The 16,681-nt window shown below is 35.0% G+C and overlaps 2 protein-coding genes across 3 annotated transcripts; both read right to left on the reverse strand.

Annotated features, from left to right (window-relative positions):
• Positions 1-1,249: 1,249 nt before the first annotated feature.
• On the reverse strand, positions 1,250-9,606 carry LOC135637753 (uridine/cytidine kinase UKL1, chloroplastic-like). The gene is made up of 14 exons (XM_065150519.1): positions 9,285-9,606; positions 9,058-9,149; positions 7,848-7,917; positions 7,590-7,708; positions 6,107-6,203; positions 5,147-5,226; positions 3,832-4,026; positions 3,618-3,701; positions 3,429-3,489; positions 3,010-3,070; positions 2,461-2,554; positions 2,244-2,316; positions 1,721-1,803; positions 1,250-1,639 (listed from the first exon to the last, which is right to left on the reverse strand). The coding sequence occupies exons 1-14, from the start codon at positions 9,472-9,474 to the stop codon at positions 1,493-1,495; spliced, it is 1,446 nt and encodes a 481-aa protein (XP_065006591.1). The 5' UTR covers positions 9,475-9,606; the 3' UTR covers positions 1,250-1,492.
• A 1,388-nt stretch (positions 9,607-10,994) lies between these two features.
• Positions 10,995-15,255, reverse strand: LOC135637754 (uncharacterized protein At3g27210-like). Of its 2 annotated transcripts, none has more exons than XM_065150520.1 (4): positions 15,024-15,255; positions 14,713-14,926; positions 11,799-11,882; positions 10,995-11,655 (listed from the first exon to the last, which is right to left on the reverse strand). In XM_065150520.1, exons 2-4 carry the CDS (start codon positions 14,909-14,911, stop codon positions 11,210-11,212), a joined length of 729 nt encoding a protein of 242 aa, XP_065006592.1. In that variant the 5' UTR covers positions 14,912-14,926; positions 15,024-15,255; the 3' UTR covers positions 10,995-11,209. The 2 variants fall into 2 exon arrangements, with proteins under 2 accessions (XP_065006592.1, XP_065006593.1); XM_065150521.1 differs by having other exon boundaries at positions 11,799-11,879; positions 15,024-15,250.
• Between the last annotated feature and the right edge of the window lie 1,426 nt (positions 15,256-16,681).

Raw genomic sequence — 16,681 nt, forward strand, 5'->3', positions numbered from 1 at the left:
AGCAAAGAAAGAATGGACCTCTGAACTCTCCATTGGCGCCATCTTCTTCCCTAATCTCCATTTCCTCTCTAGTGTTACCACTTGATTTGTGGATAGGTGTGAAACTATACAAGTGAGAATTATGACTATAACAAGAACAAAGAGAATGACAAACTTCAACTCAGACAATCTTCTCATCTTTGATGGCAGAAGAATCGCATGTGTGACGGGATGGGGGTAGAGAGAGAAAGGAGGAAGAAAGAGGTGTAGGGGAGAAGACAGATTCAATAGGATTCATGAATCCGAGATGGTAACAACATGAATCAAAGGCAGTCGAAAAGGTAACATATCCTCAATAAATATGGTAAAGAGTTACTTGACTTATTTGTGAAGGCGTTTATTCATATCCATCCTTGCAATGTTTCGTGATGGTGTATTTGCCCTCATAAATCTTAATACATCATATTTGATCCTCGATCTCTCACATATCCTCATGAAATATATGAAGATACAGAAATTTCTCGATGTCTCTAATATTTTTTATCATAGTACATGAATGTTTAAAGTGTATTAATGTTAAATGAAAATTCATCTATTACTCAAATGACATAAATTTTAGAAAATTATGTATCTTAAACATCGGTTTTCTAGCGATACATGTGTGCACAATTCTACCTATTTGTGAAGAGATTAAATTTATTCGATGTCACAACATTTTAGTTTTATGTGAAATATATCATAAAAAAGTTCATATGGATCATTTTCAAATGGTTTGATAAATTGATTTCCCAATAAAAGTAATTGTTGTAATGTAAATATAGTTAGCTGTTCCTTGTAAGAAAGGTTTGATAATGTTCATACCACAATTGGGCGGTCAACTTTGCAAGATCCAGTAGATCATCGAGAGAAATTTTTTGTCAATCAGAGATTCATACATTGCTCTCCTCTAATTTTTGTTGGGAAGAATGTAATTTGTGGTATTGGGTAATGGTTAATTTTGCTTTTGGGAGAAAAAAACACGAGTATGGATCCTAGATTTACAGCCAATGATGTGCATAAGGCTGATACCCTACACGAATCCAGCTATAAATGCCAGGAAGGGATCATTTTTATATCTATATGCCTCTTTTGATCCGATCCAGATCCATAAGCTTCAGTCACAATGCATGGTCCCTTCAGAATTCTGCCTCCATTACTCTGCTTGGCTTTATAAGATGCTTAGCACAAGAAACAACACACAAGACTGTCGAGAGTAAACATTACATTGGTATGGATCACTCCGACGGAGGAGCAAAGAGGAATATTAGGCGATGCATTCATCAAATTGTAGAAGGTTAATTTCCCGGATGCATACCACAATCTTACAGTATGAGTATCTTTGCTCAGGGTATTAATGCGAAGAAAATAATTTATAAATTGTAATTTTTTATGTTGAGTAGTAGGTTGTTAAATATATTCTTGTCTGCACTTCAATCATATAATGAGACACAAATCGATAGCCGATGATGTTCTGTCAGTTGTCAGTGCCGAAATATCGATCGCCAAACTCGCCCAACCCTGGAATAACTCGAAAATCCTCGTTCAGTGCCACATCGATCTCCGAGGTGACTATCTTCACTGAAGGGAACCTTTTACAAACACAATGAATCCCCTCAGGTGCCTGCACCCGAAAGAGCAAACAGAATTTGATCAGAATAATTGCAACCCGTCCAATGACTACGAAAAACAACAGGAAGCTCACCGAGATGAGGTTGAGGAAAATTATCCAGCTCTCAGGAACTCCTTTCTGTATGAGGAGCTCTATTGCTTGGTTAGCTGAGTTACCTAAGCAAATCAAGGGTATGACTCATCAATGTGCATGTTGACAGAAAGGAGCAGTGTGAACAAAAGATGAAACAGTACATATTATAGAAAGAACAGTTAGACACAATCTAAATTTGCACATATTTCTCACAAAAGAAAAACCTCAAGAATGAGCAAAGATGATAGAATTCAAGCTTCCAAATAACTTGAGGTTTGATCTAAGCAAATGCCATTTTCTGCTATTCACAGTTAATGGAGAACTAGATGTTACAAGTTATCAGTCTTTTGCCAACAAAGTTAGCCAGGTGAAACAGTCAAGCTTTGTTCTAAAACCTAATCAAATAAGCAATGGGCGTTAGAATACAGAAGGATTTGTCAATTCATAAATCAAATACTAGAAGTTTGTGTTTAACATTTGCCGATGTGCAAAAATGAACAGTAATAGAATGCACAATACTGACCTGTACCAAGAACAGGATCTAAAAGTAGAACATGCCGTTCAGAGATATCCTTAGGCAGCTTCTCATATATGAGCTGAGTGGGACACACCATATAAGATACAGAGGCAATGAGAAATTATCCAGTGTTAAAAGAAATATATATTTTACTTCAAGCATTAACAAAAGGTGTTCATTGTACGTGAGTATTGAGTAAGAAAAAAAATTTGTGAATACCAACCTGTTTACCATTGTCTCCATCACGATGGATGAGAATTTTACCGATCTTTATTCCCTTACAACATGCCCGCAGGGCGTTTTCCATGCTTTCGCCACTATGGCAAATTAAACAAGTCTTAGCATTATACATACAGAAAAGGAGTTCATTCTAGACATGTTTTTGTTAAAATTACACCTCCCACTGTCATCTTTACTTTTGAGTTTCAGTCAATGAGGAAGTATAATATTAGTTACCAATGAAATTGAGGAAACACATAAGAGACATGAATCCGAGTGTTGTGAGAATCAGGCATAGCATCAGTGATGGCACAAAATGGGATGGAAGTGTGCTTAAAGAATGAATAAAGTGAATGCCAAACAGTAAAAAGATCAGAAGCCGTAACAACTATGAAACCAGTTAATAAAGATTGGCGTCTTGGAGACTGAAAAAAATATAAAAACAACATAGTATTTTTCTAAAGGTCACTTATTGAAACTCCACATGATTTGACCTTACATTTCTGGACCAATATTATTAAGAAATCAACGCAATACCTGAATCAAGTCTCACCTTCGGACAATAGACACTCCACAGAGTTTCTTACAAAAGTCAACTCCCATGTATACAGATCCTGACCAAAATAAGAACACAATTATAAATTTACAGCACATTTTTTGTTCACATAGAGTACAAATATATATTGACTGCTGTATCTTTTATAGTTTTCTTATTTATAGGGTTTCCTATTTGTAAAACTGCATAGATATACACACACACATATACATACATATATTTTATAAAGGCTTTAACATGTGAGATTATTCGTTTACTTGCAGGAGTAACATATATATATATATATATATATATATATATATATATATATATATATATATATACACACATACATATATATACATATAAATATATACACATACATATATATATATGTATGTATATAGATACACATATTATATAAAGATAAAAAATACCTGTAGGGGTGACCACTTGCTTCTCAGTAAATGGCAAATGACCAAGACCATGCTCCACAACCTGGTATATTACTATTTTGTGTTACAAAGATAGTTTAATAATAACTATTATGAAAGCAAACCTAAGTTCATAGCAGTAATTGTATCAATTTGGATCCATAAATTGGAAAAGAAAATTGTAGAGATTACCAGCCGTATAAGACGATCTGAATAGAATACAAAGTCAGGTGTTGTTATGTCCCTATCACGAATAAGTGTGTGCATTCCTCGTATCTGTTCAGATGATATTTGAAAGTTTTATGTTATGTGGTCAATCATCTTAAGCTTAACAGGACAAAAAGGAATTGAGAAGTCCCATTTGCTCAATATAACATACAATAGCAATTTAACTAAAGAAAGTCACCTGGAACGTTGACTGAATAACATACACATTATTATAGATTTTGCACAAGTCATGCAGACCAAGCTTTGTCCGTATATGCTGTACAATAAGATCTATTGCAACGTGGTTATCACCTCCACGTGGTATGATCACATCAGCATATTTCTTCGATGGAAGAACAAAATCATCAAAAGCAGGCTTCACAAACCTTCCATACTACAAACCAAAGTTGTTTTAGATAGACATGGTAAAACATTAGATACAATGAACATGTTTTAGATACCGTGAGTCCCTTTTATGAATAAAGAAAACCTTCAGGTGATGAAATTAAAGAAATATGTCTATGGGCAGCATATATCAGCAATACTAACAATTGCTTGAGTTAGTATTACTGCCGTGTTTTGATGGATGAAAAAAGAATATGAGCCTATTAACTTCAGTGCACCAACATCATTAGTGAAAGAAGTTCTTGATAGAAATTTTAATAAAATCACAACATTTTCTAAAATTGACTTGATCAAGGGAATTTTCTATGAGTAAGCATGAAAAACTTTCCATGGTTCCAAACATAACATAGATGCTATTGCCTACCAACATATGTGAATCATATGGAGCATCCCTATTTCTTCAAAAGATCTAAGGATTACCCATCCTTTCTCTACTCTAACCCTTGCCTTTCTAATTTATATGATAGTGAATGGTAGATACTGCAATGACAGTAGTAGGTGCCAAATCGGATGGTTGCAACACAAAGCAAATCGTAAGATTTTTTTCCTCACATAGTCATATGTTATACAAGGTTTTTAGGATGCATCAATGTGTACAGAATCCAGTTAGGATATGATTAAACAGATTGGTGGTCGGCAGGTCACAAAAAAGAATAATCATACGGTAAGCACCCGTTGTTAGACAAGAGGCGTTTAGTTTTATAAACATTTTCTATGGGGGCATTGCATACGTGTGTATCGACCTGAATAGTTTGCATCCGTTACTAAAAAATCTTGAAGGACTAAATCCACCACAGAATCTGATCAACTCATACTGGTAGGATTAACATATATACACACACATCCATATGCATACACATGTCTCAAAACTTTAAAATGTGTGTTTTAGAGTCTTTTTTCATATACTACCTTTGGGTCTTGATATAAGAGAATATGTAGAAATCGTGTTCCTTTTAGACACAGTATTTGCACATCATTACATATGCAGTTTTACAAGATAATGAATGCACATATCCTACCCAATTTCCAGATTAACAACAGAGAAGCCAAATAAATAGAATATGCATATCTACATGAAATAGTAGAAACCATATTATAGAGTAGCATACCTGCTCAAGCACTGAGCTGACATCTCTACCTCTCTCAACTGTATCACGCCTTATTCTTCGGGCAAGCCTTATATCAGCATCTAAAGGCACCATATGACAGAGAACAAGGGACTAATTATGTAGCAGAATAAGATAAAGATTGAAATGCTGCACATGTATGTCAAAGTTTTGTCTATTTTTACATGCTTTTGTACTCACTAGGGAATGATGCCTTTAATTCCTTGTTTAGATAATTTTTAAAGCACTAAAGCCATTCTTTGAATAGTTTTAAAGTACTAATTCCTTTAATTCCTTGTTTAGATAATATTAAAGCACTAAAGCCATTTTTTGAATAATTCTTTTGATATTTTGGATTAAGGGTGTAAGTTCGTGGTTGATTCTATGGTTTGTCTTTTATCTTCTTGCTTTATGTTTATATCCTATCTTTTACTTTCTGCTTTGATCCCTCACCATGAAGGTTCTCATTACCATAAAAACATCACAAGCACTGGCAATGAACTAGTTTGTACAAATTCATATACCTTCAATTGCAAGTAAATCTAATAAAAATAAAGTAATTAACTGAGCTTTGATGAGTATCCAAAAGTGCAGCTCAGAAGTTTAAACAAATGAAAAGTTTCAGAGGGCAAAGAACTTAAACTGTACCAGAAGTTTTCACAAACCACTATCCAAGACCCTTGGAAATTCATAAGGATCTGATCATGACAACAACATATATGAACTTCATGAAATCAACTAAAGAGGCTAATATAACCTACCAACATAAATTACCAAGAAAAAAAATTCATGTAAAGATCTTAGAGAACAATTGCCAAAACTGTAAGTTGTGAGTTCCATGCCATTTCTCATTGACAATCCAGTATAGATTATAATAGAGCCTAAAATCAAACCTTCAAATATGATGCTTAAAGTGAACTGTCATCTTGCAAACGTATAAGAAAATGAAGACAAAATATAAACCTGTATCAACAAAAATCTTCATGTCCATCAAGTTACGGACTTGAGGATCATGAAAAACTAGGATGCCCTCCAAAATAATGACATCTGATGCATTTACCTACAAGATAATGTTTGAGTGGAAAGATGTCAGATTTTTCATATTAAGAAATTAAAGAACACTATATATTTAAATATAAAGGTAGCTATATTAGCATTGTTCAGACTAGCATGTGATGATATCCTAAGGTTCAAGTCAAAGTCAGACAATAATTTTAAAATACACTTCTAGATACAATACTGTTTCAGGAAAAAGGAAAATCTTAGCCGTCTTGTTAGTATGGACCGATTTTTATCAGTCAGATGGCAGACCAACAATTTTGCCCAATCTGGTCCAAAACTGAGCTCACCGCCTGGTAATCTTACCTTATGAGACCATTAACTAACTGGAAATATGCAGTAATTGATAGTGTGACTCTCTCTCTCTCTCTCTCTCGCTCGCTCGCTAGTGGTCCAACCAAAACTGATCCATACAAATTACAAACACTCATTCACTATATGTTTTGGTACCGGGCTGAAATTTTTTAATCCTTGGTACCACATTATATTTATAGCACATATTTTAAAAAAAAATCAACTAAACACATTGGATCATCGGGATGTTGGCCTTGAGCAATCCTAGCCCCCATTTGTTTAGGTTGAATGGTCCTAGTCACAGTTTGGCTAGGTTGAATCCAAATGTTCTATGCAATATTTAACCACACATTTTGGATACAGCTGACTCGAATAAAACTAGCTGGAACAAGTTTAATATGACAGCCATAGGTAAAAAGGTCGAATAATCTACAAGTACTCCAATGTGAAACCATCAATTATTTTTCATCATGGAAGCTCATGAATCATCAAACGGCCATTATCATCAAAAGATGAGGATCAGCACGCCCATCACTCTTCCTGGAAAGCATACCATCCAAAAATGAGGTGCCCATCTTAGGCATCAAATCATGTTTATTTCTTGATGAAAGCAAAAAAAATGGATTAAGATTACCATAACTAGCAATATACTGCTCATAGGATCAGATTATGAGCAATCTGGCAGAGAATCAATTTAGAATGGCCATCCACCAATCCTGGCTAAACCATGACCATCTAATAGTTCCTTTCTCTGATCTTTTGTCAAGCTAAAGTGCTCGGCACCAAATATCTTGTTGGAAAGAAAGTAAAAGTAAACTGAAGCCATTATTTCATTTTGTTTTTTAAAAAATAATGCCATAGGTGTCTTTTGCAGCATGCTCATCAAGCAAACACAAATCTGATTTATATTCCATGGCTACAACTACTTCCACAATTTGGTCTTTTAACCTTCATCCTCCAAAAAAGGTAGCACGCAACATCAATAAACTCCCAGCACGACATCTCAACCAACATAGAAGTTCAAAACCCTTTTTTCCAAATAAACATAAAATAGAATAGCTAGATATAACTTTCAGAATTAATCATTAAATACCTTTCTGAAAGATTCAGAACAACGCCGATGATTCTTAAAATCATATATGGGAACATTGACAGAATGCCCACTCTTGAGCTTTCCCATGCACTCTAGAAGTTGTTCAGTATCAAAGGCATCTATCCAAAGAAACAAATAGATACTGTAAGAAACTATCACAACCAAATTACAAAAATAAAATAAGTAGCCAAATAGTGTCATTGCTCATTCTGCATGCAATTTGCAAGTAATGATAACACTGCACAATATGATTATCACCAGGATGATCAAAATTGTAGTCCTGGACGTGCTTAGATTCTTCACCAGTTAGGCCACGGTAAAATGAATCCTACATTCAGCAAGTTTAAATTAATATGCAAAACATTTAACCAAAAAGGATTGCATTGTTTAGAATTTAAAATTTTAAATAGCTACACTGGTAGAACTGCAGTAATATATCTTTCACAATGGATAATATGAGGATCCACCGTGCAAAAGAGGTAAATTAGATCTTCAAACCAACAAAATGCATTTAAATTCAGTGGAAAAGAGAAAGACGGATTCTTTCATGTTGAATTAAAGAAACAACATCAATTATTATAATCACTTAGTTTCTTAAATAAAAAAAAATCGGCATTTAAATAAGTCATGGGGTTGCATATAGTATAACTGCATCTATTCATATGGACACCCCAGATATCTATCTAAAGCTAGAGAACTAGAAAACAGGAGCTACATATGGTGATAGTAGGGACAGTATCATGGCTCTCAAGATCAAGATAGGAAGAGCTCAAATGCCTACCAAACTAAGACATAGGACGACTTCATCGTACATCAGCTTTTAAGTAAAAATTCAAGGTTTCAATGCATAAGCAGATGAGTTAAAATTAAGTTGCAGCGATTACCATCAGAAAGATGAGATTAACTCCTAGTTTTCTCAATAATAAGCCAACATGTATATCAAGATGCTCAGTAAATCTTCCAATCACTCAATGAAGGTACAAAGTCCATAAAACAATCGATCAGCAAAAGTCAATAGCTCTAGGCTCATCCTTTTCAGAACATTTCATTAAACAGGGACAACAGAGAGAGGTAGGATAGAGTGCCAAAAGTTATAAAAATATGCAATAAACATAGAAGTGATCAATCAAACACTTCCACTCCCAACTCCTCACATAAAATAATCCTTTGAGATAAGCTTGCAATAAAATAAAGGAAACACAGAGATCACATGTTAAACTAGACAGATCTCCAAACTACACCTAAATCACAGGCCAACTCGCTAGTATGTTGTTTCAACCGCTTTTCCAGTAAATTACAACTTTGGATTACCTCAGAGAAGGCACACACAAAAAAAATAAAAATAAAAAAGAACGGAGAACGATAAAGAAAAATCGCACCTTTTTCCTGTCTGAACATCGTAATTAACAAGGAAACAAAGAAGGAACAATAAAATGCCACACAAGGATCCCAAACAACAACTTCGTACCTGATTCACGAGAACGACACGGTGATCGTGAAGCTGCTGGATGATCATGTCGCAGACGGTGGTCTTCCCGGAAGCCGTACCCCCACAAACCCCTAAACAAAACCCCACCGACCACAAGAAAGGCTCGGAATCATAAAAGAAAAGAACCCCAACAGCCCAATCAACAATGAAGGCTTCTAATGATCTCAAACGAGGATGAAAGCCCGATTAGGGTTCTTCAAACTTACCGATGAGGAAGGGCTGCCTCGGGGCGGCGGCGGAGGAAGCAGATTCGGGGGAAAGGACCTGGGAAGCCCTGGCGGAGGAAGGGGAGGAAGGGGTGGAGGGGGAGGAGAGGCGGAGTGAGTCGAGGCGGAGCCCGCTGAAGTGAGCGCCGGCAGCCGCCTCCATCACCTCGTCCATCGACTTCTCCGGCATCGCCCTCTTCTCCCTTTTATGGTGTTATTGGAGAATATATTCCTCGAGCGTAATTTAATTTTATGGGATCAGAGAATGCTGCACAGCCCTATTTATAGGTTTGGCGAAGAAGCCGAAGCGTGATTGGCGGAAACAGTGGCCAATTGCTCAATGTCTCAATTTATAGTTGGAGATGACCAAATTAACAAGAATATATATATATATATATATATATATATATATATATATATATATATATATATATATATATATACTTATTTTTATTTATTTTATTTAAATTTATTTATTTAAAATATATATTTATTTATATATTTAAATTTAAAAAATATATATTTAAATTTATTTCTTTAAAAAAATAAAATAATAAAAGTAAGATTTCATCATGAAGTGAATATGATACACCATCATCAAAATAATATCATGGATATAAAATATATCGAATTAGTCTCTGATTAGTTAGTTGATTGGATTTTAATTTTTGATACTTTAGAAAATCTAAATAACAAATAAATATATAATTAATTGTTAGAATAATAAAGTATTAAGAACATAATTTAATATTATTTGTTTATGTCTTTAGTTGAAATGACATTGATTAAATTTATATATCTATCATCCAAATTTGAGTGAAAAATATTATGACAACAATGAAACTGTAAATCTTAATTATTTGGAGTTAGTTAATTTATAAAAAAATTATATGCTTGATTAAGTTTAAATTATATTTAAGAAATATTAAGAACAAAAATTAATATCATATCATAGAAAAAAATAATAAATTGATATTGTACATTAAACAAGGGTTAGATTAATGAGCATAATTAAATCCATACAAAAATGGGCATCACTAAATCTAAAAATCACTTCAAAAATTGAGGGTGATTAGTGCAACCACATAATTTCTTTTTAGGAAGTAAAAAAAAAAAAAAACAGGAGCTCCATTCAATTAAGGTCGATCTTGTGTTCTAACTTCCAAAAGATTATTCGATTTTATCCCTCTTTTTCGATACATAATTGGTACTAAATCATGAATTTGGTTGTTTCCAAAAACAAGACCTTTTGATTAAGTTAATCAACATAATATTTTTCGAGAGATTGAGAAAGGGCAAAAAAATACATGTAATAATCATATTGATGACAGAGGTACTCATATAAGTCCATCAGGAATGACATGCTGTTCATAATTGGGATCACATCTATGATTATGATTAGATTGGTAGGGAGAGTAGCTTTGATGTCTCATACAACTAAATACAACTAGCATTACAAAAACCAGTCTTTCATATACATTATAATATACTAACTTGATCGTCGAAAAAGATTTTATCGGTACATACTCTAGAACCACATCAACTCTTATTTCAGCCATATCGAATATTGATCACATCATCATCACATGATACAAAATTAAGAATTCCCGGTATCAGAAAATAGCATAAAGAGAAGATTTCTCTGTCACTGTAGATGTTTCAGACATGGTTTTTGTGGAGATCAGAGATCTGTAAAAGAAGGTACATGCATACATACAAACCTCAGAAGAAAATTTCATTTACCTCTCATGGAGGATTATATTTTGACAAAGCTTACACAACTACTCAATGTTTGCATGTTCAGAGCACATACATCACACAGAAACCACCACCATAGTTTCTTGTAGAGCTTCTGTCTTAATGGCTCTTTGTAGATATAAGTTTGGGTTGCTCAAGTTGCAGCTACAGGTTATCGACAAAATTTTTCATGCAGTGCAATGCTTGGTGGTCATCTTCTGCTTTCTATCATCCAATCCAAAACTCTGCAAGCTTGGCAAGCAACAGTGTTGTGACTTGCATAATCTTTCCTTCCTGTTCTTAGGATCTCCACTTGATGTCACCGTGCTGCTGCAAAAAGAAATGGCCCTGAAGCGATATGGTGTTCCATTTAATTGTCTTGGAGGCGGATCGGTGTTGGTTGTGTGCAGGTTGATCCTTTTGTTAGCCTCTACTTCAGCAGCATTTGGCTCACTTCCTTCCTGTTCTACTAGCAAGGTTTCCCGGAAGAGTTCTCGTAGTTTCTTTCTCCCAGTTGGAGAAGGTTCAGAGCTGGTTTCTGGACTCCTGTCGATGTATATGGAATTTACCGGTCGAGGGGTCAATGGTGCACTTGATTGATGAATTGGAGTACTACCTTGAGAAGGAGTAAATTCTACATTGAAGACAATGAAAATGTAAAAAACTAAGAGCAGTGACAAGGAAAAAAAAAAGAAAACCATACATAATTTATCTAGAAAGGAAATAAAAAAAGAAGCTAAAGTCTCTCAAGGTAATGAATGAATACAGAGATCATACCTCCTTTGACACTGAAGAAGTCGTCTTCGCAGTCTGAATCTAGCCATGCATATGAGTCAAAGTAGATATCCTCTTTGTTAACTGCTGTCATAAAGTTCATCCGTTGAATCAAAATAAAATGATAATAATAATTTGAGGACCTAATGTTACGAAAACACACACACACATATATACATATATTTTATCAACAAAATAGAGTTAACACATATAATGAGGTTAAGGCCTTTGGTAAAGTTAAGAAAAGGGGTGGTGAAGGCAGGAGACTTAAGGAGAGGTGCATCATAGATTTAATCTTATGAGTTTATTGGAAAAGATACAAAGTTAAGATAAACTCTGAATATAATTTAAAATTAGCAAAGGCATATGTAGAAAATTAGTTACATCTATAAGAAGTTTCATATCTAATGTGGAGTCCTTGTCCCCTTTTGCCTCAATGTGGTTCCACCACTTGTTAGAACAGATTAAATTCCCAGCAGCAAGAAGTGGAAGGCCAGAACACATGAAGAAGAAAACAAAAAGAAAGGAAATGACTATAACCAACGTGATAACCATTACAGAACTTAAAGACCTACTCAATGTGTATGCAAATTAATTAGATCTGAGACAAAGAAATCAAGGGCTTGGTCAAGAACAAGAAAACGGAGGAGAGGACAAGAAAAAGGAATGACAAGAAAACAGAGGAGAAGGCAAGAACAAGGAATGACGAGATCTTCAAAATGGACAGTAGTTGTCAAAGTCGCAGAGCACAGGAACATTCTCACCCTAATTTATGCTAAAAGAGACATCAGAAGCAACATTAAAAGAAAAAAAAATCTTAACATTCATACTTCATGGGAGAAGCACAAACTTCTAAGTGAATCATAAGTGACTTATCTTGATGGTAGTAGAATGGAAGAGGTAATATAATTCATGGTCTCTATGACAATCCTACAATCACTTTTCTGCCTATGTCGCTTCAATCAAGCTTCAAACATTTCAAAAATTGAATAACATGTCAGAGAAAAAGGATTTTTGCTGATTAATATTTTATTGTATTTTTATAAGCTCAGACGTTTCTTCTCAATGAGAAACAAGTGCAGGCAGTTGAAGTGGGTAAGCCTATAAGTACCAACTAGTCTCTAAATTTAAAGTTCCTGGATTAATAAAATGATGGTTCACAAGGCCTTGGTATTCCTCACCAACTTTCAAGGTGCACTTGGTAGATAGTGCAATTACCAGCCTAAATATCAATTTCAGGCCCTTCTTCAGTACATTTGAACCTTAATTGTTACATATGTTGCAATACCATTTTTGCCCGATGTATCCATTTAGATTGGGTGCAGAATTCACCTATGCTGGCTAAATTAACCTAGCCTAGGGAGTTGGATGAGCTAAGAGAGTTGCAGACCAAACCAAGAGATAGCTTACCAAAATCATTCAACATGAAATTTGACAACCGTACTCTACTTCCTTTGAACAATAAACCAGATCAGTCACTTCAGGAAATTTGTTCAAGTTTTGAATGTATTCACTTCAAGGCTTGAACTCATATGGGACTCCATTTCAACTGTCCAAATGCTCGAACTGATCAAACTCAAGCCATTTACCATGTGCCTGACCTACTAAATCAGAGCTAAGGTTTCCATGTGTCAAGCCACTACCATGTTTCTATCGAAACTTGTTGGACTGTATTAAGTAATACTTCTCATATATTTCCAAGACGATACTCTTTTTTTGTACCAAATTTAGTGCATGTGCAATAAAATTCCACAGAAATCCTTACTAAACCACCGACTGCAACATTTTTGCCACAGTATGATGTTCACTTTTATTACTGAAATAAATTTCAATAAGACTAAATATCAACCCCATAACAGGGGCTGAGAGGTGGAAAGGAAAATTCTTGACATCTGAGCAACTCTTTCAAAGTATATAATCATAACAAAAAGCCATAAAGCAGAAAGAAAAGGTTCTTCTTAGTGGAAATCAGCATCTTAGATTTCCTGCCATAATATGATCAAATTTCAATAAGACTCAATATCAACTCTATAACAGGGGTTGAGAGGTGGAAAGGAAAATTCTTGACATCTGAGCAACTTTTCAAAGTACATAATCATAACAAAAAACCATAAAGCAGAAAGAAAAGGTTGAAGGAGATCAGCATCTTAAATTTCCTGCCACAATATGATCAAATTTCAATAAGACTCAATATCAACTCTATGACAGGGGTTGAGAGGTGGAAAGGAAAATTCTTGACATCTGAGCAAATCTTTCAATGTACTACATAATCTTAATTAAAAGCCACCAAGCAGAAAGAAAAGGTTATTCTTAGTGGAGGTCAGCATCTTAGAATTTCCTACCATAATTTGATCAAATTTCAATAAGACTCAATATCAACTCTATAACAGGGGTTGAGAGGTGGAAAGGAAAATTCTTGACATCTGAGAAATTCTTTCAATGTACACAATCATAATAAAAGGCCACAAAGCAGAAAGAAAAGGTTCTTCTTAGTGGAGGTCAGCATCTTAGAATTTCCTGCCATAATTTGATCAAAAGTTGCAAGCTCTAAATTTGTGCACCTCTTTAGTCCTTCCTATGGTTCTTGTCCTCAGATTAGCACTTAAATCTATATTCTGGATCCATAACTTTAACTGATGTCTCCTTTGTGAGTAAAGCAGAATCAAGCAGCACATGTTATTGTCAAAATATGATGAGCTAAATTTCAATTTCCACAGATTTGGAAAAGGACTAACTCTGATGAACTCTGGAAGAAAGATACTAATGATAGAATTTAAGTTGGACTATTTGTCTAATATAATTACTAGTCAACACCACAACAATCTATTGATCAGGCACCATTACCCACTTACTATATCCATAACAAGAAATTCCAAGAACCAAGAAGAGGATCGTTAATGCCTTCAAAAGACCATACCAGATTCCGGGCTCATAGAACCAACTTCACCAAATGGTTTTTTCCCATCAAAAGGCTTTTCCTTGGCAGGCGATGGGATGAAGAGCCTCCTGCCCTTGTGATTCACGCCCAGACGATATCTTATGGTAGAATCTGTGTCCCTATCAACCGAAGAGCACGAACCCATCTTCAAAATCAAATCTTTGTCATCACCGAGCATGAAAAGCTCTTAGCCCTGCCATTATCAGCAGAAAAAAGTTGGTAGGAAAGCTAAACTAAGTACAAGAAGAGAAAGGCAAGAGGTAGGGCACAGCAGGGGAAGTTGGTTCTACCTCTTCAGTGTAGGATATCAAAGATCATTTTTTTAAGACAAAAAGACTCTCTTCACATCACAAAGAACCCAAACGAACTTTGTGTTTCTGAGACTTAGCAGAGAGTACATATAAAGGGAAATAGAAGTGGAACAGGCTCTCTCGCTTTCTTGCTCATCTTAATGTTACCGTTTCACAGAAGAGGAGAAGTCACTTGGAAGGAAAAAATTGGGCTTGAAATGAAGCCATAAGACTGGACTTACTCCCATGTACTGGCGCCATGGTGAATTATTGAGATTGTCTCCTTGTTTTATTCCCTGCTTCTATTATCACATGAATCTGTACTGTAGCTGTTGTTTCTTTCCTAAGGTCAAATGCCAATGTATGAGTGATTTTTTTTCTTGCTTCTTATAAATAGATATGTGCTTTGGTAATTCAAAAAAATCTTCGTTTTTACTGAAGGCTGTGGAGCTTCTCAGATTCTAAATAAGATTTGAGAGGCATGAAGTGTTTCTTATTCTTTATATCAACCATTTGGTTATGATCATGTAAAAACCAAAAGCACCATAGTGAATTCCATGGATGGACATAAGCTAGATGGTAGAACTGGTAAGACATGCTTCTCTCTCATTCTCTATGCATCTAGAAATAATTTGATCTGTGTGCAGAGAGAAGGGCCTGTTGTTTCCAAACAACATCAAGCATAGAGAAAGAGGAAACATGGAATGGTTGAGGTTCATCAGGGTCTTGATGAACCTGCTGAGAACTGATAGTTTTATCATGTAGCGAAGGATGTGTCTTGTTGTCTTGTCTGGCCTACAGCTTTGGAAGGTAGTGTTAGAATCTTCATCAGGGTCGGCTGTCCTCACAAGATAATTTGTGTCATGCCTCCATCAAGGAATAGTCCACCTTTTGTGAGTGCATCAACATGAGTGAAGATCTAATCTAGATCAAGTGTTTTGTCTTGAAAGGGCAATTAAGAGGAAGAATGTTTGTGGTTACTGGGATTTGCTCCATGAGAAATGCAAGTATCTTTTAACTTCCTGAAGCATAACAATAATTGTCTCCATAACACAAGGATTCAAATCAAAGCATCTCCAAGATGAAGAGGGCAAGCAAACATTAGGATAACAAAAATCACAAGTAAATGCAAGAAGTTGCATGAATGCGGAGATTATATATATTGATATTTATATAACTGTAATCTCATACATGGAGCAAGATTTAAAGCATCTTCTTTATTAGAAAAGAGGTAATTGAAATTTTAGAAAATAAAAGAAATCTGATCTGAGATTTTTGTTTGTCCTGTGGGTAGTCAACCACATCTGGTCCACATTATCTATCAGCTCTATCCTGCTTTGTTTTGTGCAGAAAACTGGCAAATTTTACTGCATGACTGTAAGTTCAGGAGTCCCCTTATGCTCAGATGATACAAAGGTAGACTACTCTAAATTTTTATATGGATTTCCTTTATGTTTGGATTTGGAAACTCTACATTATGCCTAAGTATCAAAATATCTTTGATCAATGCTGATGAATGAACAGACTTTAGCCTACTAGTTTCTTGCCAGTTGTCTTGGCTGAAGTCAGAATCCACTCTTTCATCCAAACAAATCCACTTCAACATTGTCTCTTTCTCTAATACAAACACAGGTTGGTGGTGAGCATACATCAGAAAG

This window comes from Musa acuminata, chromosome BXJ3-5, assembly GCF_036884655.1.
Source record: "Musa acuminata AAA Group cultivar baxijiao chromosome BXJ3-5, Cavendish_Baxijiao_AAA, whole genome shotgun sequence".
Classification (NCBI taxonomy): domain Eukaryota; kingdom Viridiplantae; phylum Streptophyta; class Magnoliopsida; order Zingiberales; family Musaceae; genus Musa; species Musa acuminata.